Below are 27,118 nucleotides of genomic sequence, written 5' to 3'. Positions count from 1 at the left end.
AATAGTTCACAGTTGCACAAACAAGTTGTGTACTGTGACCAGAGATGATCCTGGCCCACCACGTCTCCATGTCATCATCCAGAGGTGCAAATTGACCAAGATGCAATGATCGTTGGGTAGTTGTTTGCTGACATTCAACTAATAGATGTTTGGTGGTTTCTATCGAAGATTCACAAAAACGACACAGATTATCTTTTAAGGATGGATCCCTTCTTTGCCATAGAACTTCCTTGGTTTTTAAGATGTTAGCTCGCAACCATAAGAATTTGGCTCTATGGTAACGGGATGGGCAATGCAAAAGGTAGCCAGCTGGTTCGTTAAGTTTCCGACAGTCATGATCCATCACTTTTGTTGACTTCAGCTTTTTTCTTTCATCATTATTGATACTCCATGCCCAATGATCAAATTTCTTTTTTGCGTGTTGTGGACTAAGTGGGAGTTCTTCATTGCTGATATTTGCTGCAGATAGATATGCCACTAGTTTGCAAAACCAAATATTAAGAAGAGCAAACCTTTTTGGCATCTGGTTGAAGGCAAACAACTTGAATGCGGGTGCCGGCGTCTCCAAGCACATTTTACGCAGCGTTGCTATTGAGTTCCATACCTTTTCTCATGTGTAGAGAGTTGGTGGCTAGTTCATATCTCACAATCGCAATAGGAGTGGACTGTGGGAGCTTCAAAACCTTCCGCCAAAAGTGACCTTCTAAAACATGCCAGGTTTGCTCACTTATGTTCCCACATGCAATAGCCCCGAAGATCATTACTGGCACTACCTTTTTCTGGTAGAATTTATTAACAGGTTCCAGAGAAAATTTGCCGTAGTTCCTGATGATTTTTACAGCTTGTAGTTTTACTTTCTTCATTTTAGAAGTTAGTTCTATCACCCATTGCTGTTCTCTGATGGAGTTGTTAAATTGTATACCCAAGTATCTTATTGAGTCAACAGATGAAATAATTGCTTCTGTAATTTTCCACCTAAAGGATTTATCCTTTTTTCCTTTGACATTTCCAATTGAAATAATCTTTGTTTTTGTGGTGTTTATGGTTAGTTCATTTAGATCCATATATTTTTGCAAACCTGTTAGTAGCCTCTGCAGCCCAATTTGCGTTCGGTCCATCAGTACCAAATCGTCCGCATATACAATACATTTGATTGCGGTTTGATTTATTTTGGGTGAGAAGCATGGAATTTGCATGAGAATGGTTGGTAGGTCTGCCAGGAACAACTTAAATAGCTCTGCGGCTAAGGGGCATCCTTGCTTGACACCTTTTTGGGTCATGATGGAATTGGTGAGCAGCCCGTTGTTATTCAGCCTCACTTTGATTGAGGTATGGGCATGTAACGCCATTATTGGTTCCAAGCTAGATGCAGGACAGCACCATTTCCGTAGTTTTGCCCACAACAGGTTGCGATTTACACCATTGAAAGCTTGTTTCAAGTCGATGAAGGCAAGATGTAATTTGCCATTTGATTTCATGGTTTCCAATTTTAAGATTGTTAGGATGAGTAAATTAACATCAACCCCAACACCTTTTGTGAACCCAGTTTGCCATATATCATTTATTTGCAAGGTTTCCGCCCATTTGGCAAGTTTGATGCGCAGATTTGAGCAAAATATTTTGCCGATCGTATCTAGCAGGGCAATTGGGCGATAGTTGTTTGGGTCGTCCCAACTGCCCCGCTTATGAATTGGAACGATAATCGCAGTCTTCCAGGAATCAGGCAATTTTTTCGCCAAGCTGATTTTAGTGAAAAGATTTCCAATGAAAGCTGCCCACTCATTTGGATATCGTTTTAAGTCGATATTTGAAATCAAATCTGGCCCAGCAGCGCATGAGTTCTTTAGCGCCTTGATAGCGATAATAAGGTCGTCGTCGTATTCCATTAGCACGTCCCATTGAGTGTTCACAGAGCTAGGTGTTATCACATCGTTACCATTTGAGTTTTGGAATACCAAAGAAAAATGCGATTCCCATATGTCGCCTGAGATGGTGTTTACTACATATGGGATACTTTTGGAGAAGTCCATATTCAATATCTTCCAGATATCACGGGTGTTCTTTGTCATAATTAGACGTAACATGTGTTCCGCAGGATCTTGCTCTATTATTTGTGCCTGCGACCTTGCCCAATTTCTATAGAGTGTGCGTCTAGCTTTTGTTGCTTGTTGAGCCTCGGATTTTGGTAAGCTTTTCTTTAGTTGCCTTAAATCTTTCCGCATTGCCTTCTTCTCATCATGCAGCACCTTACAAGAAATATGTTGGTGAGACCGACCTTGATTATGAGACCCAACTCCAGGCATTTTAAAGGCAATCAGCAAGGCAGTATAATCCGAGCCATGATTAGCTGGAATGTTCATAAGTTTCGTGCTGAGCCCTTGGATTTGTTCGCCACTTAATCGTAGACGATTTCCACCTGAATTTACTTCTAAAATGATGTTACTTGAGCAATCTGGCAATGGCGTTTCCATCACCATGCAGAGTTTTAACAGGCAGTGGTCACTGTATTTCATTTGTTTTATTTCTAAATCAATAATTATGGTTGCAAGGTTACTTGATATCCATATGTAATCGAGAATGCTGTTAGTGGATTCACGATGCCACGTTGGCTTAGCAGGGATGTCTCCTTTGGTTGTTCCATTTAGCATATGTATATCACGAATCAACATAGCAGTCTGCCAACATCTCTCTCTTTCGTCAATCAAGACGGGAGGGACCAACTGAAATTTCCCCGACGAATGTTCAAACCTGAACCAATTGCAATTCAGGTCCCCGCACCACATCATTCTAAATAATCACTGCTGGTTACACACCCCCCAGCAAGGCGTTCTCCTCAGGCCTAACGCAGCCACATCCGATCTGGATTAATCCTGCCAGAACGAACACATACTCCTGACCTCTCAACCACCACACCTACCGCTAGAAAGCAGCTATTACACTGATACTGCACGAGCTGTACACATACCTGGTGCTCACACGCACCTTTTTGACTCGCTCTTCTCTCTCTCTACTGATATGAACTTCGGTTCCCAAGGGCGTTCAACCTACCAGCGCCTTCAGACCATACCAATGGTATATAAGGCGCTATATAAATGCAAAATAACAATAACAATAACAATATGTTGTTATAGGTCAACATTGCGACGTCGATTAATTCAGCAATTGCGGATATAAAGATGTCTGACCTGATCTTTGTCGGGTTCCAGTAAACGTTTATAATCAGAAGGCATTTTCTCGCGTTAGCTTTTTTGCCAGTTGTGTGTATGATTGTACCTTGTACATATGGATTGGGATTTTTAGACTCCAGCACAGCCCATGATCTTGATATCCTCACCATGGTTATAAGGCCAGAGCTTGGACAGCCTTTCACATTTTTTTACTGCTGGATTTAAGATTACAGTAAATCCATCACAGATGGGAGGTGAGCAGAGCCAAGTTTCTTGCAGACATATAATGAAGACATTTGCTAGCAGTGTTTCGAAATCATTAAATAAGTGCTTAAATCCACATGTGTTCCAGGAAATGAAAAGGGTTGAGTTGCCAGAGTTGTTCAATCGTGGCTAATGTTGGTTTCTAAGCCCTTTATCCTTGGTATTTTTTTCAGTAGCTTTCCTTTGCGGGATTTGATGTGATCTTGAGGTCAATGAGTCACACATCGATTGTCTTAGAGCAGCCGCATCAACTGGTTTCATTGGTTTCTTATATCCATCTTTGAAGCATTTAGATCGATTTGAAACTTCACAATCTGGTTCAACCAGTATTTCGAAACCGAAAAACAACAGTTCATCACTAGCATTTAAAAGGGTGCTGCGTAAAGTAGTTGAGTTGATATGTAGCAAGACCTGGTCTGAACATTTTTCAGTAGCATACTCCACGATTCGTATATCGTCAGAGACGATGGTTCGCAGCGAAGGTACGCATTTGAACAATTTCAAAATGTTAGTTCCATTTAGATTTACTTCAGCTTCTTCGCTTTGGATGTTTTGTAGCCGCAACTTGCGGCAGCCGCTTTGCTCTCTGCGGTGGGTCAACTCATGCACTCGACTTTTAAAGTGATTACGTAGGTTGCTTTGATTTGAGGTGAATTTAGGATTCAGCTGTGACACCACAGCTTGTGCCTGGGGAGATTTTTCTGAGCCTTTCGAACCTCTTTGCCTGTGTGCCATCGTTGATTTTGCAGCATCCTTATTTGGACTCGCATCAGATGACTGAGAAGGGGCAGCACGAGAACAGGACAGGAGGTCTGCTACATCGTGCTCATCTTGCAATGGATAGGTAGACAAGTCACAAAGATTTATTGATGTAGAGGTGATTGTGATGTTACTAGACTCCGACTCAGAGATTATTCTTCTGCATTTCAAGGCAGGTTTGAGTTTGGCCTTCATTGGAGGAGGGCAAGCCACGCTTTGCAATTCAGCATCTGTCTTTAGCTTTTTGTTGTTTTCTTTCATGTCTTGGTGGCGTTGAAAGATTCCTTATAAACGCTTTTGTCTTTGAAGTGCCAGCTGGTTTAGAGCTTTTTGAAAGATTTGATAATCCACAGCCTTGTTTCCCAATTGATATGGTAGCAACCAATGATGGCTCAGTTGACATAGCTTTGGCAGGGCAAGTAAAAATGCCAAAAGACGAAAACTGGCCATCTGGGGCTACAGGTTTTGTTTGGCGTTTGTCCAAGAAATTCTCAGTGCTGACGCCTTTTATAGTTATTGCTTTCGATTGAACTACAAGAGGTCCTGCACAAGACTCATCAATGATAGGAGAAACTGCCGTAGGAACACTAGGCAAAGACTTCGCTCCTTCAATCACGATTTCGTTGTTGGTACTTTTTTTCTTTGAATTTTTTTGTCCCACTTTATCATTAGAATTTGGGGAATTTCTCACAATTGATAGATTAAGATTATGAAATGTAGAGCCCCCAACTGGACATGTATTAGTGCTGTTATGACAAGGAGTGAACTTCTCACATAACATGTGGCATTGACAGTGTCGTGATTGTTTCATCAAGTCAAGTACGTCATTAACAAGTTTCTCTTGTTTTTGGCTGTTTCGACGGGCAAGGTCGTGATGCCGTTGTTGCCATTCAATTGTTCGTTCCGCTTCTCCCTGGATCATGTTTTTGAGAGACATGTTTGATGTTTCCACCTGACCCATTTTCTGAGTTAGATTCGCTAACAGCGCACCTTGGTCTTGTATCTTTTCACATAGGGCTTCATAAAATTTGACAAAGGGAATCATCGCCAAAGAGGAAGCGGCTAAGACATTATTATGAATTTGCATTGTGGCAGCCGCCGAAATACTGGCTTTCGCCAGGGTTTGCCCGCTTTTGTCTCCCCCATTTGGCGAAAGACTTGATAAGTCATTCGATTGAGCATATGTTTCATTCATCAAGTGGCCTTTCCTAGTTCTCTCAAGGCCAGTGCTTGTTTTATTCTTTTTGTTTTGCATTGTCGGAGTGCTTGTGATGAGCTTTGTATGCTCAGATATTAAAGATGAAATCCGCGTTTCAGGTTTTTGTGTGTTCGTATTCATAGACTTTCCGTGACTAGTCTTAGAGCCAGAGGGCATTGTTAGTCCCAATGATGATTGACCAAGCTGTTGTGTGGTGTCATCGCGCTGTTTGTCCAAGGTGGATATTATGGCCAGACCATGTCGGCAATCAAGATCAGGCCGGTTGTTAGCCGCACTCAATATAGGGTGCTTCGCATGTTGCAATCGTGGGCTTGGAATCAGCAACGATGATTCACACGGAGTGACCACAGATTTATGACCAGTAATTTGCTCTGGAAGGTCAGAAGACAGGAATGAAGATGATTAACAATTTTATTTGCATTGAACTCAGTGTGCTTTCGATTTGCTGATGCATGAAAGCGTAACATCTTGTCATCAAAAGGTGCCATTCCTGAATGAGTTACATGAACTTGGATCTGATGAAGGTTAGTTGATGATGAGGCGTCTGGCAGCTCATGAATAGAAGCTTGAGCCTTTCCTGACAAACAGACCATCGCCTTGAGTATAGCAGCTTCATGTCTTTTGTCATCATGCTGAGCGGTGGCACGTACGGATCCATTAGATTTGATCACAGGAAGACAGATATCGCTGTCCTTAGCCGGTACCTGCCCGGCTCACTGTGGACGTGGCCAGTCGGCTCAGAACTATCTGAACATTTTTGGAAGGTGTTGATTTCTAGACTTGACAAGGGAGTTTCAGCATACTCATTTGATGCAGATACAGCATGAGACGCTGCCATCAAGTCAGCATCCGTAATTTCAAATGGAGAAAAGAACGTTTCCGGAGAAATGGGGCTCCATGTAACTTCATGAGGTGCACAGATCGATTGTGGCTGTAATAATGGCGTTAAATTGGACAGAGATAACAATCTCAGTGGTGGTGGCAAAGGCGCGATTTCCTGGGCAGGCTCCTGTTGCAGGTCAAGTGCGGGGAGACCATATCCATTGCCTTCATGTGCGGGAGATAACAAAACATTATTGAGTGGTTCTATGTTCACAGAGGTTGCATCCGCTGAAACGGTTTGGTCAACGGATACCGTGCCCGGGTGCATAATTGAACTTAATAGGGCAACCTCTGCCCCCGCAGACATTGGATCCCCCCCCTGCAGTCAGCACAGGCACTGTGAGCGTATCTAGTACGTTGGGTAAGCCGCAGTTAGTTCTCACAGGTGATTTCATTGGGGGCTCACTTGGAGTAGCCAGGGTAACAGTTTTTTTGCTTACCTTGCCGTTAAGTATTGCGTCCTTTTGTAAGGCGGTCCAAGGATTCAGCATGCGACGCTGCTGAAGTGTTTTATGGCGTGTCTGTGGGCCAGTTTTCTTGCTCGTAGGGTCCGTCATAGTGTGGACTGGGGAAGACTGCGACATTCGCCGCCGAACTCCTGTGCTGCTCCTCCAGCGCCGAACAGCCGCACAACAGCCAGCGCCCTTTACCCCGACGGGCTTAACGCTGCAAGGGTGGTTGCCTCAGCGCTTTGAAGATGAGGGTAAAACACGTGATAGATCACGTGCCCAAGGCCAGCTCCGCCTCCTCCAGGAAGCAAGCTGAATCCAGCAAGAGCCTCTTGTCAGCTCGCAATGCTGGTAATTATGCAGTAAAACGTTTGTTCTGTTTAGAATTGTTCACCTCAGTCCACAGCGCTGAGATTTGAGATTGAGCGAAGTAATCCCGGCAAACTAAATGCATTTGTGTTTATAGCCAGATCATGGTTGCTTATCTCTGCTTTCGTCAAGAAGTTGCTCGGTTGGAGAGGGGGTGGGGTGTCATGAGCAAGTGCCTCACGAGTCCAACATCACTCTGTACTGGGAAAAACCCATTACATTTGTTACTCGCCCAGACCCTGAGGTATCACGGCGAAAGATACAGAAGGTAGTCAATTATTAAACGATGTTACAGTTACAAAGCAATAATACATTTTATATACAAACGTTACAAGAGAATATGTGGTCATACATCAGATTCCAGTTGGCGAGATAGTCCTTACCCTTATGTTCCGGACCTGTTTGCAGCACTGCGGTTGCCCTGAGCAGTGTAGTTGGCCATGGGAGGGTAGGGCTTGGACGGTTAATATTTATTGAATAACCAGGTTTTCAGAGCTTTTTTGAATTTTCGTAATGATTCCTCATTTTTGATGCTCCGAGGTAGGGCGTTCCAGTGCGAAGGGGCTAGAACTTTGAAACTACTTCCTCCTGCTCTGCTATATTTGTATGGAGGAACTTCTAAGAGGGCCAGATTATTAGATCTCAGCGACCTGCATGCCATTTTTTTTTGTTGATGGAGTTGTTCAAATAGCTGGGCGCTTTGTTGGTGGTACATTTGTAGACGATGCTAAGGGTTTTGAATATGATCCTTGTTTCAGTCATCAATCAAATTTGATGATGATGTGAGATATGTTTAAGAATAGTAGATAGGATGACTTTTACTGCCATCCCTATGTCATGCAACATTTCTCTTTTACTTGTTTCTGCAACTAACATGAGTAAATAGTTTTTGATCTTAGAGGAATGTCAGAAATCCAAAATAGAGCCAGTTGCCTCATCCCTTGATGCCGAAAAGGCTTTTTATAGGGTGAGGTGGGAATTCATATTCTATACAATGGGGCAAATGTATTTTGGATTGGAATTCTTGAGTTGGGTGAAAGTCTTATATAATTGTCCAACTGCTGAGATCAACACAAATGTTCAAATATCAGGGAAATTTGAGTTGCAGGGGGGAACACGTCAAGGGTGTCCTTTGTTCCCATTACTATGTGTGATCCCTCTGGAACCCCTGGCAGAAGCAATTAGGTCAGAGGTCAGGATTGTGGGGATGGATTATAATGGGACCAGTCAAAAACTTTGGCTATATGCGGATGACTTGGTGGTGGTGGTGCAGGATCTTTCAACATCAATTTGTGTGCTAATGAGGCTTATAGAGGATTTTGGTCAATGATCAAACTATGAGATCAATTGGTCATAATCGGAGGCGCTGCCGTGTTCAAATGCTACAAACAATGCAATAGTCGAGAGTTATGGATTCAGAAGGTGCACATCAAAAATAAAGTACTTAGGCATCTGGGTCCCTAAGGATTTGAGTGATATGTCGAAGGTAAATATGGTCATGTGTGTTCAGAAAATAAAACATGAAATAGACCGATGGAACTTTCTTAACCTGTCATTAGGTGGCAAGGTTAACGCCAAAAAGATGATGCGGACACTGAAACTTACTTATGTTTTAGGCATGATTCCACTCCCGGTGAGGAAATCTGATTGGAAGAGCTTGAATATCATGCTCCAGAGTTTCATATGGAATAAAAAGATTCCCAGAATGAAACTTTGGAAATTACAACTCCAATTTGACAAAGGAGGCTTGAACATACCAAATTTCGCAAGATACCATCAGGCATTCACTCTTTGACATATCTTACCATTCTAATCAGAAGGGTAGGTAAAAGGGACAGGTCTCTTGGATGCTTGGGCTATTCTCTCCACTACCAGTGTCAATCGTCATAGCAGCTCAGTAGTAACAGACTTCCTATGATCTAACTGGAAGGCTTATGAGGTTGCTACAAAATTGACTCCTGGAAAGACAGCTGCTTCTTCAATTTGGTTCAACCCAATGATTAAAAAAGATATAGTTTTACTTTGGAATACTTGGTTCCTTGATGGGGTCAAGAAAATTGGAGATTTATTTATGGGATCGAGATGGAAGACTTTCTGAGAACTTAAAAATTAATTCAACTTGTCAGGCTGCTCATATAGCGAATATAGGAGATTGAGGAGAGCTGTGAACTTGCTATTATTAGACAGATTAGATTTAATGACTAGCCTTAAGATGATTAGCAGTAGTGTTCATTTGGCCTCCAAGATGTTAAGTGGACATTCAGAACCGGATTCGAAAAACATGTTGACCTGTTCGGCGAGTCTGAAGGAGGAAATGACTACAGACAGGTGGTCGGGTATCTGTAGCAACATCAAAAAGATGTCCCTGAATATAGGCGAATGAGATCGCCAAGTGAAGATCCTATTCAGGCATGCCCTAGCAGAGTCATATACTTGCTGGAGATGTGGTATGGATCAAGGTTCGCTGGAACACATGTTATGGGAATGCAGGAAGTTGAAAGACTTCTGCAGGGGAATTGCTAGGGTGATAAATGAAGTTTTAGGTGAAGACCTGGAATATGACTTTGAGACTCTCATCCTACATATATGGAGACTTGGATACGCATCAGATTACCTGGGTCTTGAGAGGATCAGCAGTGGCAAAGAAATTGATTCTCCGTGACTAGAAGAGCAAGTTACTTACCAACTGGTAACCTTCTTTCGACTGGATGTTCCTCCAATGTATTCGACATCTTTAACATGAAATGTCAACAGCTGTGCTGCTTTGGATTTTTTTTTGGCAGAGGGCATCCTGCGTCGATGGCGTCTGGTCGATGTCCCTCGAAGGCCTCCGTCGAGGGTGACGTCACCGGATGTTATAAATAGCACGCACAGCAACCATAGCCTCAGTTTATGTTTTTTCCTCCATAACGTGTAGCATGCTCGTACACAACGTCTGCTTGACTGCACATAGCCTTGCCGGAACGCAAGCTGCAATAGCATAGGAAATTCTTCAGAGGGGCAGGCTTGGAGGGCGATGTGGAATACGTTGGAGGAACATCCAGTCGAAAGAATGTTACCAGTTGGTAAGTAACTTGTTCTTCGAATGGATTGTGTCCTCCAACATATTCCACATCTTTCACAGACTCCCAAAGCAGTATCAGTGAACGAAGGAGGGAGAAGAATTTAGAATACCCAATCAGATGGCAGGATAAAGCACCGCTTTACGAAAGGCCATATCCTGCCCATGGAGCGTATCCAGGGAGTAATGCTTGACAAAGGTGTGGATGGAAGACCACGTTGCTGCATCACAAATATTCTTAATAGAAACTTCCCGCTGCAGGGCTGTGGATGTAGGCACGCCGCTAGGGGAGTACGCTCTCAATCCCTCAGGAGGGTCCTTGCCCACCAATCTGTAACATTCAGTAATGGTGAGGATAATCCACTTGGACAAGGTCTGTTTAGTAACAGCCTGGCCCAATCAGTGTCCAGTGTATCCCACAAAAAGCTGGTCATCCACTCGGACTCTGGACATCCTAGAGATAATAAAAGCTCAAAGCTCTCCTAGGATCCAACCTATGAAGTCTCTCCTCTTCCTTACCAGGATAAGGGGGAGGATAGAAAGCAGCAAGTAGCACTTTCTGGCTCAGATGAAACACTACCTTAGGTAGGAAGGACGGACATACCCTCAGTATAACCCTATCCTTGTTGAACACACTAAAGGGTGGCTTAGATGAAAGTGCCTGCAATTCACTCACTCTGCAAATGTAACTGCAACCAAGAAAACCGTCTTGAAAGACAACAGTTTCAAAGGACAAGAGTGCAGTGGTTCAAAAGGAGCACCCATCAGGAATTTCAAGACTAAATTCAGATCCCAAACCAGCACCTGAAAAGAGGACGGCAGGAACACATCCGTGAGCCCTTTCAGAAATTATAAATCAAAAGAATCTTAAAATAAGAACATTCTTCAGACGAGCGCTTGAAAATAGACAGCGCCGCCAGGTAACCCTTAATGGTACCCACTTGAAGACCCCTGTGGGCCAAAGAAAGCAAGAAAGAAAGAACCATTGAAAAGGATCGACATTGTTTCCTCTGCACAATTCGCAAAACCTACGCCACCGGCGACAGTACAGGGATTTGGTTGCTGGCTGCCTGGCCGACAGCAACACCTCCATCACGTCATCCGGGAGGTGCCAATCCTTATATCTTAACCTTTCAGAAACCAAGTGTGAAGGTTGAGAGTCTTGACCTCTGGATAGAGAACCCCTTACCCCTTGCCCCTTACCCCTTACCACTCGCGCACAAGAAGATCCTCTCTGTGGGATTCTCCTCTCCAGCTATATGAACTGCCGAGAGTGATATTGCCCAGAACCAGACCTGCATCGCCTCTCTGCAGAGCGGGAGTGAACCTACTGCCCCTTATTTTTTGAGGAAATGCATGGCCACTGTGTTGTCCGTCATGATGAGGACACTCTTCCCCCGGCACAACGGCAGAAAAGCCTTCAGGGCCAGCCTAATGGCCCTCTGCTCTAGCAGGTTGATGTGGAGTTTGGACCCCGACGGAGACCAACGACCACTGGTGGTCAGATCGCTGGCATGAGCTCCCCATCCTGTGTGGGAAACGTCCGTCACCACCGTCACCTCCGGTCACGGTTGTCAAAACTGCTCCCCCCTTTACCAGATTCCCTTCGCTGGTCCACCACAGAAGATCCTGCGAGACCGAGAGTGGAATATAAACGGGATCCAACATCTTGCCTGCAGATTGCTACCACTGCATCTTGAGAACCCATTGAAGGGATCTCATCCACAGTCTGGCCTCTGGCACCAGAAAAGGGCTGGATGCCATGAGGGCGAGCAGCCTTAAGAATTCGAAAGGCGGTAGACTCTGGGCACATTGAAATTTGTTGACCATCTGTACAATGTGAAGAGCCCTCACCTTGGGAGGCGAGCACTTCCCCAAGGATGTGTCCAACACAGCCCCGATGTACTGGAGCTGTTGGGAAGGTGTCATATGCGACTTCTTGAAATTGAGGGAGAAGCCCAGCTTGTGAAGGGAGCGGAAGGTGAAGCTGAGACGATCCAAAGCTTGTTCAGGAGAACGCGCTCGGATCAACCAGTCGTTCAGGTGGGGCTAGACGTGAAACCCCCCCCCCTCGCCCGAGACACGCTGCCACCACTACCATTAGCTTGATGAAGACCCTCGGGCGGAGGTCAATCCGAATGGCAGGACCCGAAACTGAAAGTGCGAGTTGCCAGCCGCAAACCTCAGGTATTTTCTGTGCTTTGGATGAATCGGCACATGAAAATAAGCATCCTGTAGGTCCAGAGATGACAACCAATCAGTTGAAGGGCCTGAAGGACCTGAGAAAGAGTGACCATCTTGAACTTGTCCTTCCTGAGGAACTTGTTCAACCAACGTAAATCCAAGATGGGTCTCAGTCACCTGTCTTTCTTTGTAATAAAAAAATAGGGGGAAAACCATCCCTTGCTCCTCTCCGCTACAGGCACTAGTTCTATAGCGCCTTTCTCTAGCAGGGTCAAGATTTCCTACTCAAGGAGCAGATCTAGACGCTTCAAAGAGAGATTCCACAGTGGATTGTCGTGAGCCCGCTTTAGGAAGGGAAGGCAGTAGCCGTGGGCTATTTTATCCAGAACCCACGCATGCAAAGTAATAGCTCGCCATTCTTCGAGATGCTGAGACAGTCTGCCCCCAACCGGCGAACAATGGAACATGGCCTCATAGCTGTTTTGAAGCAGCTGTGGCAGAGCCTGAAGGCAAAGAGGCAGCTGCCTGAGCGGCTTTGGCACCTCTATTTCCCCGTCCACCACGGGTACCTTTTTGTGGCGCTTTGATTAGCGGCTCCTCTCGTTCAACCAAAAGAGGAGGAGTTGTCCCCTAGGAAGAAAAGGCAGAGGTTGACGCACAGCTGCGCTCAAAGATTTAGCAGCAGCTTTGGAGGTCTGCAACCTCTCAAGGCTTTCGTCAGCCTTGCTGCCCAACAAATGAGAGCCATCAAAGGGCTGAAGACGGGCTTGCACATCCGGAGGAAAATCCGATTTCCGCAACCACGCAAACCTGCGTATCACAGTGCTCGCAGCCAAGGACCAGCTAACACTGTCAGCCGTGTACAACCCAGACTGAAGGGATTCACACATGGCATCCTTGCCATCCTGCACAAGAGCAGGGAAACGATCCCTTTCTTCCACCTCAGGGATATGCTCATCCGCTAGAGAGAGACAATTCCACAGTGTGTGAAAACCTTGCCAAGGCACAAGTGGAGTTGACAGACTTCAGTGCCATACTCACAGCAGAAAATAACTAGCGTGCCCAACCATCGAAGCGCTTGTCGTCCCTATCAGGAGGGATGGTAGAGTACGTCGCCTGTCTCAAGGTGGCCGTAGCCGCATGAACCACCAAACTCTCGGGAGTGGGGTGAGTGGATAGGTAGCTGGGGTCGCTACTGGAAGGGCGGTATTTCTTAGTTAACAACTTGTTGACCACCGGAAGAGCCTCCGGGGTCTGCCAAGTAGCCTCCACCCTTTTTTGCAATGCCAAATGAAACAGCAACAATGGGTCAGTGGACGGACGCTGATCCAAAATAGCAGTCAGGTCACCCTGATCAAATGCAACCGGAGGACCGGACCACCCTACATGCTCTGTAAAAATAGACATTAACCTCCTATAGGAGGATTCAGCATGAGTCCCAGGCTCTGGCCTACCAAACTCCACCTCAGGAGATGTGTCAAGGCCACTGGCATCATGCAACAACTGATGCAACTCCTCCAACCGACTGTCTTCCGAAAAGACCATGTCAGGAGCCTCATGAGTTTCAACATGCTCAAACTCCATATCTAACCCCTCCTCGTCCTCATAAATATCATGCAGAGAATTAAAAAAGTCCTTCCTAGGGACAGGAGCGGCCTGGAGTCCACAACAGGCCTCACAGTCTTGGATAAAGTCTTTCTCAGAGGATCCACAGTACCAGGGGCCTCCACTGGCAAATTCCGGCCAAATTGCCCGAAGGCGTAGAGGGCGCAGATGGCATCGACAACGGTGGCGAAGGCTCCGAGGGCTGGATCGAAGGCACAACTCCGACAGCTGCACTCGACGCACACGTGCCGATGGGGTCAATGCTGACCTCGTGCGCTTTCCAGATTTCTGCGGTTTCGCTGGGGACGAAGATGCGCGAGCATTGGACCGAGACCGTTCCATGTCGGCTTCTTCCAAAGGCACGGATGGAACTGTGCCCTGGCATTGAAAAATCGCCAGCATTTGCTCCCTGAATGCCGCCCATTCCTCAGGAGTCGAGGATTTAGTGGGACAAGCCACTTTCCTCGTGGCACCATCATCCTACGAGGACGGGGAAGGCAACCAGTGACGCCGCTTCCGGGAGTGCCGAGACGAGGACAAGTGGCAGGACCTACCCCAGGACCAAGATCCCCGGGACTCCTACCGACGAGGAGAGTCACCCCTCGAATCGTTGGTGGAAACACCCACAGTTTTTGGGGATTTGCAGGGTTTAGAAACCCCACCTACCTTTAACTTTCCCCTACGCTCCTGCAAGGTCTTGGCAGTCAACGACTAGCACTTCGAGCAGTCGTCAGTATCATGACTTTCGGCCAGACACCACAAGCAGATGCGGTGCGGGTCCGTAATTGACATTTTGGACTTACAGTCCCGGCATGTCTTAAACCCAGACCGCAGAGACGATGTAGACGATGAAGACACTTTCTTCGAAGAAGACCACACGAGGCGCGCCGAGTTCTCGAAGCAAACACGTTTGCGGAAAAAACAGAACTGAGGCTACGGGTGCTGTGCATCCTATTTATAACATCAAGTGATGTCACCCTCGACAGAGGCCTTCGAGGGACATTGACCCAACGCCATTGACGCATAGCGGCCTCTGCCGAAACAATTTCCGAAGTAGCACAGCTGTGGACAATACATGTCAAAGATGTGGAATACGTTGGAGTACACAATCCATTCGAAAGCAGCATACTCTTTGAAATGGAACAGCTGGTTCGAGGAAATGTATACGGTTTGCAATATTGAAAGGGTGGTATTCTCTAAGCAAAAGAAGTACTCACAGTTTCAAAAAATGTGGGGACCATTCCTGAACATGGACCTGACTTAGATAAGATAAGTGATTTCTTGTATTATTCCGAAAATATGATATTGTTTCATTATTTCATGTTGAATGTGACTGTTGTCTTTGGAGTGCCTTGAGCTCTGGTTATGTTATCCTCCCACCGCCACCTCTTTTTTTTCCTTCTTCTCCTTTTCTCTTTCCCCTTCCTTCCATTGTTTACTAGTATATTTAATGTGTTATTCTTATTGATTGAGAGATTTATGTGAATTTGGTGGTTTATATTCATGGGTTTTGGTTCTTGCATTTGTATTGGTTTATTATTCTTTTTTGTTTATTCTTGTTATATGAAATTCTTCTTAATAAATTGGTTCCAAAAATAAAAAAAGCTTTTTATAGAGAAACATAAGGAACAGGAGATGTTTATGTGTGTAGTGAATGTTCGATTCAGAGATGGAATTTTGTCTCGAGTGATACAAAGGAAGGGTTTTCTGATTTTTACAATAAGTGGGATTTGTGGGATGACAACAAGCCATCAAGAACTCTGGTATTACAAGGTCTTCTTCAGGATGAATGGGCGAATACCGGGTCTCGTCTGATGGAGTCACCACCTTCCCCCGACAGCGGTCTCCTCTGATGTGATCCTACCTCAAATATCCACTACCAGGGTCAGGATTAGATAGCGACTGCCGTCCCCTGGCTACATGTGAGGTCACTGCCGGGAAATCAGTGATGACTCCACCGGATTCATCAGAATGGTTACATGCAATTATAACTTAAGAAATAATAACTAATGAAAAAATAACAAATACAAAATAACTAATTTCATAATAACTAAATAATGTTTTGTTGTTTTTGGGGGTTCCGTCCCCCAAACCCTCCCTTTTTTTAAATAATACTTTTCCCCCACCCCCAAAACCACTATTCCCTCTCACAACCCTATTTTTTCTAAATTAGTTATTTTGGTATTAGTTGTTTTTTCATTCGTTATCTTTCATTAGTTGTTTTTTATTCAATATAATCACTGCATACCAACAGAATGGCCAAGCAAGGTGTTTGGGTTTATGATAATTCATACCAACCAACAGGTTGGTTTGAGCACGATATTCCAGAAGATTGCTGACAGTCTGTCCAGTACAATGGGGACATTTACTTGTCAGGGCAATTCATTTAGAGTCTAGTGAGGGGCATTCAACCGTTTGCCATAAGGGCTGCATAGGGTCCCAACCAAAATATCAACCAAACTCTTTTTGGGTAGTGGCAGAGTAGTCAGGCTTCACTAAGGGGAGAGGAGCAGGCTGGTTGTGTTGATCTTAGTAGATAACTCAAAAGAGGACACTACACTGATGTACTGAAAAATATATACTCTTTATTATATGGTCATACATAAGTCACACAAAGTTCACATAAGTACTGCAGTTGGATACAGTAGAACAGTATATATGAAAAACAGTAAATAACCTAGGCAGGCCCTTCCCACTCCTATAGCCCAATGTATGCCCTGCACCTGGTGGTAAACGCAATACAGTAGAATGGGTGGGGGGAAAGTATCCCTAGGCAAAATCAGCATAGATTACTTAGTTCTGATCAGAAGCTGAAATTCTAATAGGAACCGTCACTGTATTCCCTACAACCTCTAGCGCATACTAAAACAGATAAACGGGTAGACCATTTACTGAAGCGTAGCACTTGGAGTGAGTGAGGGGTTGAACAATTTGAACAATGTCCAAAAGCCCACCAAAAGTCAGGATATACAAAGACGTTTTATATCAGGCCTAAATATTGTCGATGTATTCCTAGAAATAGCTAGAAATCAAATAAAAAATATTAGACTCAGTATACTAACACACATGTCTATGGACAGGAGTGCAGTATAAGGATTTATCATAGCAAATTAACTAATAATTAACAGATAAGAACTAAAAATGTAGTCTTCTGTGAAAAAAGTTCTGTGACCCAAGGGGAACTGCAATTATTGGTTAAAGCCAGGTAAGTAACAGTTCAACCCAAAAGGTGTTGCCAAAGAAACAAACTACACAGGGGGCCTCTTCAAGAGCTCCAGTTCCAGGTTAGACCTAGCCAGCCAGAGAATGATGGATAGCAATCAGGTTTGGAGCCTTTGAAGTCAATAATGATTCACCATTGAGTGGGCCAGAAAACCCCTGCTGCCCTGCACCTAGTGAACACCAGAAATGATTCTGAAGAATATATATCAGGACCCAGGCATAAGTACTTATGGTGCCAGTCACTGAAGATTCTGTGAGGAGTCAGGAATGGTAGTAGGACAAAAGTTAGACATGATTTTGGCTAAAAACTTTTGTTAGAACGTAAAAGAGGTTGGAAAAAGGCCTTGCTGTCCCTGCACTACCGGGATTTTCCTGCCTAAACTCAAAACTAAGGATCTGTCGTGTCAGAATGTCTAAAACAAAACCGTCCTGTATCCAAAGCACTATTCTAACCCTCACATTCTAAACAAATGATTTCTAAGGTAGGTGAAAAGGATCATGTCTTTGGCCGTGAGTGTTTGGTAAATGTTCAAACGCACTCTGGTGAGGGTACGTCAAGGGTTCAAATCAAGTCTCTAGAGGTCCGGTAGGATGCCACCAAAGTTTCAGCGCGATTCAGAATTCGGACGACAGTGCATCGCGTGATGGCTCGCAGTTCCAGGGTATTGGTGTATTGCAGCCCGGCAAGGTCGCAGCACGTCGTGGGATGGCTCAAGATGGAGGTCCTCTTTAGTCTAGTGGATCTCACCAGGCTCTGGGTCAGGGGCATCCTTTTCAGGATCCCCAGGTCGCTTGGAACGAAGGGTAACAGCAGGCTCTGGTTACAAAGCAGGCTATCCGGTTGCTGGAAATCGTCTCAGCCAGCTTTTCTTCATCTTCCTCTTCGGATTTGGCTACAGTGGTCGACTACCTCTTTCTTCAGCTTCGAGGATCGGAACTTTATAAAGGAACCCATCCAATCAACCGGCGTGAAACATTCAAACCGGAGGGGGCAGGCGGAAGTCCTTTCAGGACAGTTAACCTCCCAGTTGGAACTGGATCCCAGCAGGCAGGCTCTAAGACAAAGGGCTGCAGAGTTTTGGACTCCTCCCTCGCTTCTTGCCTTCACAGACACTCTGGGGCCTGGGCGGGCTTGCCTGAGGCTTCCCGCCAAAGACAAAAAGACTTTCCCGCCCTGGAGGGTAGAGGAAGGACCAAGAAAGGATAAGAAACCCAAAAATGGCGAAAATGAAGACGGGTGCCATTTTGGTAAAATGAGCACCCATGGGTGCCTTCCTGCAGTGGTGTAAAACAGCCTGCGAGTAAGTTGCACTGAATTAATAAAAAAGTTCATTGCCACCAGTCATTTAGGTTAAGTTTGTTTTTGTAACAAAAATGTTACAGTGGTACTGAGAAAGGCGATTCACTGTATCTTCGCAGCACTCCACATAAGGTGGCGTGTGCTGGTCTCACCAAATTAAGTGCAGCGAGGATATAAATATATTTTCTACCCTTCGTAACAGCAGTTCTCACAAGGTTAGCAGGAGAAAATTAAAAGGGGATCCCAAAGGGCAACCAGCAATAATAAAATGTATAAGCCAAAACGTTGTCAAAAAAGTTCCCATCAAAAAGATACTATGTAGAGTCTTATAAATGACACCCATAAAAAGAGTAAAAGAAAGGGTGAGTGTGGAAAAAAGTTTCCACTCACTGAAGTATAAGGAAAATAATCCATAAGTCCAGCAAAACGTTGTGGGGGTCTCACAAGTGAGGGAGATTCAGCACTAAAATGAATATCTTACCTAACACTTTGTCCCAGTCATCAAGGAGGTTTTCCATTGTAGGTTTGCAATAACACATATTGGCCTTTCCTTCACAGATTTTATCATCAGGAAGTCTGACAGTGCTACTTTTGCAGCTTCTCTAGGAATGCGAGTCCTTGTCCCCTACTGGGGAGTCTTTCCCGGGGAGGTCCCACTTGCCTCTACCCCTACAGAGGGTATTGGGGCATGGACTCACCTCACTAGCCTCACAGGGGGGCTCCCCCTTAGGGAGACGGGATGAATTCCCGCAATTCATCACAGTACCAATGACAAGCCAGAGAGATAAAAAGAAGAACAGTGCACATTCCCAGAATGGCGACAAACCTGACAGAAAGAGCGATGGAGAAACCAGACATGTGGATCCGGCCAGCTTGATTGGCAAGACGGGGTGGCCAGTCAACAAAGAAAGGTCCCACAACAGCAACACCAGATTAAGGCAACTCAGGATAGCCCAAGACCAAGCTGAAGCAAAAATTCTACTTGGAATAAAAGAGAAGGGGATAAAGGTGTCCCTGCCACACTGCACAAATGATGGCGTGTGCTACAGAAATGTAAACACAGAAGTCATAAAAGGGAGATGACTACTCCTGTTGTGGTAGGTACCAGGACTAATGAGCGAATCCAAAACGACAATGCCAAAGGGACCTTAGGGGTCCCTGGTGTTCGGTAAGATTTCTCTCTTGGCAACACTCCCTCCATACTCTATGGACGCCCAGGCCTTTTCCTTTTGTTTTTGAACCCGTCCAGACTTATCCGGGGTAGTCAATCTTTTAGTTTCACTCCCCTGGCCTTTTGCACATTTTGTTATGGAGAAACTGATCAGTCCTTCAGACCATCAGTACTAGGAAACTATGTTTCCCTTTTGTCTTTTTACCTTTTACATTTGTTGGTCACTTTTTGACAGTGCACACAATCTAACAATGCAGTACAGTGGGGATACTTTTGCATCACCCGGTTCTTTTCAACATGGGATTTGTGGTCACTTTTATATGTGCCTAAAGACAAGCTGGTGGCAGCAGATACATTTGTACAATTTTTGCTTTATTTTAAGTGTGCACATTTGCATTTACCGCATATGGCTACTAAACGTGGCTAGTGCCGTAAAATGGCCATGCCACAAGATTTTGCTTGTTCTTTGGCCATATTGTTGTTTGCCCTTCTTCATGCCTTTTCAGGTCAGGAAATCCAATATACGGTAATGGACTTGCCTGGGAAAGCTGCTGCTTTCTTTGCTAGTGATACCTTTGTGTGTGCTTGGATCCAGATGGGGTGGGACGGTCTGATCCCATTCCATAACTGTGGTGCCTGAAAGTCTAGGTGTGTGGTATGAGTGAAAAACACAGTGGTCCCTGATTGGAACACTTCTGGCTGTTTGAATGGTGCAGATCCTTACCATTGGCGGGCTTGAACTTGCATCCAGCCAGTATTTAGGATAAAAGGAGGACTCCTGCAAGCAATTTCTTCAGATTCACATTGAAGCCGGGTATCCGGTGTAGAAGAGCAGCCAACTAAATATCCGTGGGCGACTCGCGAAGAGGCCCGGCATTCCCCTTCCTGCATTTGGGCTGGTATATCTGTGCTGGACTAGACGATATGCAAAGGATCTGAGCGGTGCTTCAACCCTTGGACCGGTGGGGCCAACCAGTCTTGATGCATTCTGGAGGATCCAGTCATCCTGAGCCTTTGGAAGTGTCCCTGGACCACCTGGTGGACTGACCAGCTCTCCAGTGGGCTACCTCGGTAGAATCATCGCCTTTCCGGTTCATCACCGGAAAATCGGTGGTGACTAGCTTGTGGTAAAAGTCACCTCCTTTCCAAATTTCAGTGTCCCAGTTTCAAGGGATCCTGCTCTCGAAGGTCTTCTACTACTGCGACTGCAAATATGCCTGCTGTCGCCTGTGCACGGTAGCCGCTGCTGGAACGCACCTTCCTCCATCTGATGAAGTGTCCTAAAGAGGTCCGCATCTGTGCCTTCAGCATTTCTTCTTTGCAAAGGTTTGCACTCTGCTCCTGGAACCGACAGGAAGAATCCTTGCACCGACATCCCCTGGGCACCTCTCACTGGAACCAATGGCAGGAATCCTCCAGCAAACCAAGTCGACCTACCTAATGATCAGGTAAAATCAGAATCAGGGGTGTACAGCAATGCACTCACATCAAACCATTCCATCGCTTTTTGGTCGTCTTATTTAAAAGCCTGCATGTGAAAGAATGGTATATAATTTTACCTACCTGCAATATTGTTGAATATCTTCTGGAGCATTTCATCACCACAAGAACTCATCCTACACCGCTCCTTTCTCCTATGAAGAACCTGTGTGACTTTTCGGCACAAGGCCCCATACATCATAGGGATTGGACATATAAAGTTAGGGTATAATTCTTGGGAATTGGTTTCCTTCTACTGCCTCACTACTTACCTTCTTTTTGTTTTACAAGTTATTCATTGCACTTCTAAGAACCTAAAACTGACTGTTTTTATGTTTTATAAAGGAGTGTTGTGTTATATTATCACCTGCCTTTCATTTTTGGCCTAGAAAAAATATAGTATTTTTGTACTACCTGTCTAAATTAAATTATTATGTGCTTCACTGTGTGAACTCAATGTGGGCCCCTGACCCCACTCACACTCTCCTGAGAATAGCCTGGACACCCTCTCCATGTTTACCTTAGCTAATCTATCAAGAGTTCTCGGTTGACCAAAAATAGGGAGGCCTCCAAAAATCTGTCCACCAGGGCAGATTCTAGAAATCTATCTCAACACCTGGCAGCACACCACATAAAGTGGGTGGTGCTGACATAGGAAAGCATGGAAGCCAAAACAAAGGGGACAGGTCTACCCACACTGGAATCTTAGATGAAATGTACAGTGTTTCCAGGACAAATGTTAATGCAGGAGTGGAGGTGAGTCCCACTCACCTTCAAAGTCAATGAAAAAGAATCCCAGCGAGTCCAGCAGTAGGGCTGTGAGGCTCAGGACAGAGAGGACACGATATGCAAAACAAAAATGTCCCCAACATACCTCTTTGTTGGTCATTCAAAAGTCTATATTACAATTAGCCAAACAGTGTGAATTAACTGGAATTATGATGTGAGGTGTGGGCTCCGTGTGAGTTAATTAATGATTCCATTTTGTGCGGTTAACTCCCAACAGACTTGACTGACTGTGAAGAACGCACTTCTGTTTTCGATAGTTCAATCCCTCCAGCCATCTGCCATGATAACATTTCAATATAATATCCACTTTCATGTTTGGCTTGGACACATAGGGGTAAGGTAGCAGTGTGTGGGGAAGAAAGTTGCGGGGTGTTTCAACATTTTCTTGTCCCTACCCTCGCAGTTCCGGTTTTCTTCATTCCACTTCCCCAACTCTGTCCTTGACCAAATAATCATGCAGTACAGTGGAAGAGGCAGGAAGGCGTATGAGGGAAGTGGATACCACCCACAAGACCCTTTTTCAAGTTCTCTATGCGCATCAACCATCGCTTCTGAGTCGGGTTTAAATAAATAATCATATACAATTAAATTGGTGCTGGAGTCTTCTTTGCGAGCTCAGAGTTGCTCGCTACATATCGCTGGTTGATAGGCAACTAAGTGCAAATGTCAGCCGAGGACTCGTGTGTTAGTACTTCTGCCATCAGGCTGCCTGTGTTGGGCTTCTCGAATCCTGGCGCCCTGAACAGGAGGGTGGAATGATCACTGCACGGAAGGGTGTTTTATTTTCGTAAAACGTATGCATGCGTCGATGTTTGTGCAATATGTCTCTGTGTGCAAGAGTCAGAATGAGTGTGCAAGAGTCAGAATGAGTGTGCAAGAGTCGGAATGAGTGTGTGTGGAGAGAGAGTTCAGAATGCGGTCATATATTGTGGGCACAGGCATCATAAAAGAATGTTTCCAAATTCTCCTGAGTATTGTTGGAGACCTGGCATCTCAGATTGATTTCATGAGTTACCCTACTGAACTAATTGCAAATACTATGACTTTTTAACTCATATTTCCCAAACGGTTGTTCTATAAAATGCACTATTTCAACCTATTTATTAGCATAAAAATATTTTTGGTGGATGACCGCCCTGAAACCTCTTACATTACTTCCTTCAATACTCTCGGTGGTCGTTCACATAAACTTAACGGAAATATGAATGCCCCGCCACTAAAAATGTCCACCTACCATAATGCCAATGTGCCCTCAGGGGCCTCCCCTCTCCACACCACATGGTACTAAAAGCTGCCTATGCCAGTGTGTGGTAAGAACCAATAGTGTTAACTACAGACATCCTAGAACAGAGTTGCTGGTAAAAAGAGCAGCTGAAGCACACCAGTCACTATCCCCAAAAATTTGAATGGTGGAAACAGGAACAGGTTGTGGCAACAGGGTCATGCTTGCTGCTGCTGAAACACCATGTTCCAGTCTTTCAATAGGTCAGCGCATTTGGAGTCAACGTCGTATCAATGCATTCTGTGTCACACATGCTCAAACTTCCTCAATGTTGCACAATAATCTTTGCGGTCACATGATGCAGCCTTGCTATGGGCTTCACACTGCTGCCCTCATACTCGCTCATTCACTTATCCTTTCATTCTCATTGACTCACCCATCCTCACACATGTATTAATCCCCCACATGCTTATTAAATAATCCATTCATGCATATCACACCACAAGTAAGCATGTATCTGTCATCCATACTTCCTCACCATATCGTAAGCCCTTGAACTTTAATTCCTTCATCCATCTTCAAAAACCTAGATTAATCCCTCCAACACCATACCATGCACATTCATCAATCCCCATTCATTCATACATCCTTGCTCCCTAAGATTCGATTATCAATCGTCGCATTCGTAGTCATTCGTCCAACCCCCTGCATGCCCTTTCCACTCTGTCCGATTTCCTGCCCAACATAGCCCCCATCTCCCTAAGATTATCTATGTGCATAACATCAGAACATGGTTTCACCATACACAATTAAGGAGATAACAGACTCACTGGTACAGAGCCCCTAGGTGGGACACTTGCTCTGAAGGAGCTACACAGCTATAATTGCTTTAACATGTGAGAAAGGAAACAGACATGATGTTGGCTACCTTTTGTCCAGGAGGCAGATGGGCAAGCAGTTAGAATCAGGCCATTATTTATAAACGATGTCTGTAAATCAAGGCTGAATCCACATCCTGTGTGTCTACCTGGGAACAAGCTCTGAAAAGCGTGAATGTGCAACCTCCCAGGATTGGGTTGCTGTCAAATGTTTAAAAAGATGCAAGTTTGCGTTTGGAGTCTACATTGCAAATTCAGCTTTAGGTATCCATATGAGCTAAGGAAATTGCACCCGAGTTTTTACCTACAGAACAGAGAAGCAACTTGAAGCAGAGGACGACCTACATAAGCCCTGTTCACACTGAAGGCGAATTGCTGTGGGATATCCGGGCTCCAGACTTGCCTATCGACCAAAAGAAAACATGAGCACCCCCTCTCACCTCTTTGCTCACAGAAGACTTGCTGCTTGCCTATGTGCAAACTGACCAGAAAAGGCAGAAGCACCAGACGACTGACGGAAACTAACTGGTAAAGTCTGTGGCCTATACTAACAAAAGATGTTCTTCAAAAAATAAACCCCCATCTACAAGCCCTGTGACTTGGAGCACCCGCGGGCTTCTCTGAAATGCACACTGGACCACTGGTAGCACTGCTTGGCAACTGGACCCGCATCACTGGATACCAGACAGCTGCAAGTACCCCAGAAAAAGATCATCTTTGTCTCCAACCCAGTGACACCTCTGTAAAAGCAACCCCTTTCTGTGTTGGTAACTTCCATTTCTTCACAGGCGTTTCTCTGCTTAGCCAGAGACTATTTTTGACAAACGTGAGACCTGTGACTTAACTTTTTTTGATGGCTCTGGTTGCGTTCCTATAAACGCAAACTTCTTTACACAGCTGCATTTATTTCTATGGGGGAAATGAATTCCTTTACAATAAACCCCACGTGGGGAATTATTTGACTCCTAACTTAGCCAACTTTGAAACTGGAGGCTCTGGTTGCTCCTCAACTCTCTCAGTGGCACTAACTTGATACCGTGAACACTTTGAACTCATTTGAAGTTACACACCTGCGAAATTGAATTTCCCTTTATCTTGGACAGCAAACCATCCTGTTCCTCCTCTCGTGAGGTTAGCCTTGGCTGGTTTACCTCATTTTGCAGTAGGACAGTCAATGTGCATGAGATTTCCCGCTTACCTAGATATGGCCCGAGGCCAACACCTCTCATACCTTGACCACAAGGGCGAAGGAATTTTCTAACAAAAGAGAAACGGACATTTCTTAACACAATAACAGGCTTTTACTTCTTCAATAGGTTAATGGCTTCACAGGTTTCCACAAAACATCTAATAATACAGCTAACACGGGGCACTTACAGCTCAGACTCTTTTTGTCTGGATTTTTCAGTCACTTTGTTCATCACAGAATCCGCAAGGTTTAGCTGATCTGAAAATATGAAGGACATGTTATTAAGACCAATTATTGGAACACCATGGCACACTTACTTTATTCTTCAAATTTCAGGACTGTACAAAATACAGCTATATACTTTCCTTCTAAATGGCAATGGGAAAGTGACCCACACCCACCGTGCCAGCTCTAAATGAGCACGGAGAAACAGCCACCCTTTTAATTGATGGCATCCACTAATAACCTTTGCAAATGAGTTGCTAATCCAAGTGCTCTTAGGTGCACGCAAACGACAAAGATTATAGATTCAAGTGTTTAGCGTAGTAGCTAGCTAGTATATTTGTAAATTTGTTATTTTTGCAACCATCCCCATCGACGTTATCATACATATCTGCTTACTGTCTGGATTCTGACTGAGGTTTTTGGGTGAGTGAGGGCCTTTTGACTCACTAACCTTTGTTTAGGCAGCATTACATTTTTGGGGTTCTGCTGTCTCATTTTAAGGGAACGTAAACATTTCACGTTTCGCTTCCCCCCTCTACCGCCCCCTCATTGATTTTCTAGGATCTTCTACTTATTTTTGTGGTCAGGTGGACTTCTATGGAAGTTCCCCTTTGCTGCAGCCCCTTTTGCTAGGTTATCCTATTATAGCTTAAATGGCGCCTACGGGAGGGGTGCTTTTCAAGGATCAGTTTTGGCCCTTGGATGATTCATCTCACTCTATATTGGTTTTGTGAACTAGCCTAGCAGCAGCTGCAATTTAGTTTTGCTTCAGCAGGGGAGCAGCCGATTTGTACGGCATAAGTAGCCCAATTTATGTTCATGGCAGTCACTGGGGTATAAAATGTAATGCATTGGCTATGGAACTTGGAGACCTAAGTGTTAATCACAGTTTCAGCATCAAAAATGTGCGCTTTTTGGTAAATCACCCATCTCCCAGTGCCTAAATTGTAAATAACTCATTTTAGTATGTGAAAAACAACAACCAGTATAATTAGTTCAACTACATGTGGTCATGCCCTCACCATCGCATCCTGTTTTTGTAATATGGGCTAATTCGGAGCGCACATACCATACTGTTATATGTTCAGCAGCTCATATTTGAGCTGCTTCTGCAACAAATGACGTGCGCATTTCCGGTAAGGCAGCACATAGACCTGTGAGCAATTTGCTGCATCCTGCATGCCCCCATAAAAGCAAATATGATGACTGCTAATAACAGAGGAATACCTTACACATCAGCAAAGGGACAACTAGATAGAATACATGAAAATTCTCGCCAGTCAGGCGGATGATGATGATGATAGCACGAGCAAAGTGAATGACGAAAGACCTGAAGTGAAATGTGATGCATCGTATTCCCCACCCACTCCACCACAGAATCATTGGCACCACTGGCACCAAAAGGTGCTTCATCTATGCATAGACTCAGCCTCCTGAGCCCATGACCTCCGTTTCAACAAATTCTCCCCAATACAGAGGAAAAAGGGTAGGATTCCCACATCAGTATAGAAACAATCTGATAGAACAAATGGCAGGGGGGGTCAATGTACAATCTGTGGGAGGAACACCATCAGTAAGAATATTATACAAGATAACTAACTTTGTTTTTTTCTCCCTTCCCCCAACAGATTCCTCCTCTCTGGAGAGACCAAACCTGTAACACGCTAGAAGGAAAAGAAGGAAA

The 27,118-nt window shown here is 44.7% G+C and overlaps 1 protein-coding gene across 1 annotated transcript in view; it reads right to left on the bottom strand.

Moving 5' to 3' along the window:
* The window catches only part of RIOK1 (RIO kinase 1), an 862,653-nt gene that overhangs the window by 650,025 nt on the left and 185,510 nt on the right, over positions 1–27,118 (bottom strand). Inside the window, exon 4 of the mRNA XM_069613474.1 lies at positions 25,398–25,467. Coding sequence (XP_069469575.1) covers positions 25,398–25,467 — 70 coding nt within the window. The remainder of the gene's footprint in view (positions 1–25,397; positions 25,468–27,118) is intronic.

This window comes from Ambystoma mexicanum, chromosome 5p (assembly GCF_040938575.1).
Source record: "Ambystoma mexicanum isolate Mex_15411 chromosome 5p, UKY_AmexF1_1, whole genome shotgun sequence".
In the NCBI taxonomy this organism is placed as follows: Eukaryota; Metazoa; Chordata; class Amphibia; order Caudata; family Ambystomatidae; genus Ambystoma; species Ambystoma mexicanum.
The sequence above is the reverse complement of the archived record's forward strand: the minus strand, read 5'-3'. Positions and strand labels throughout refer to the sequence as shown.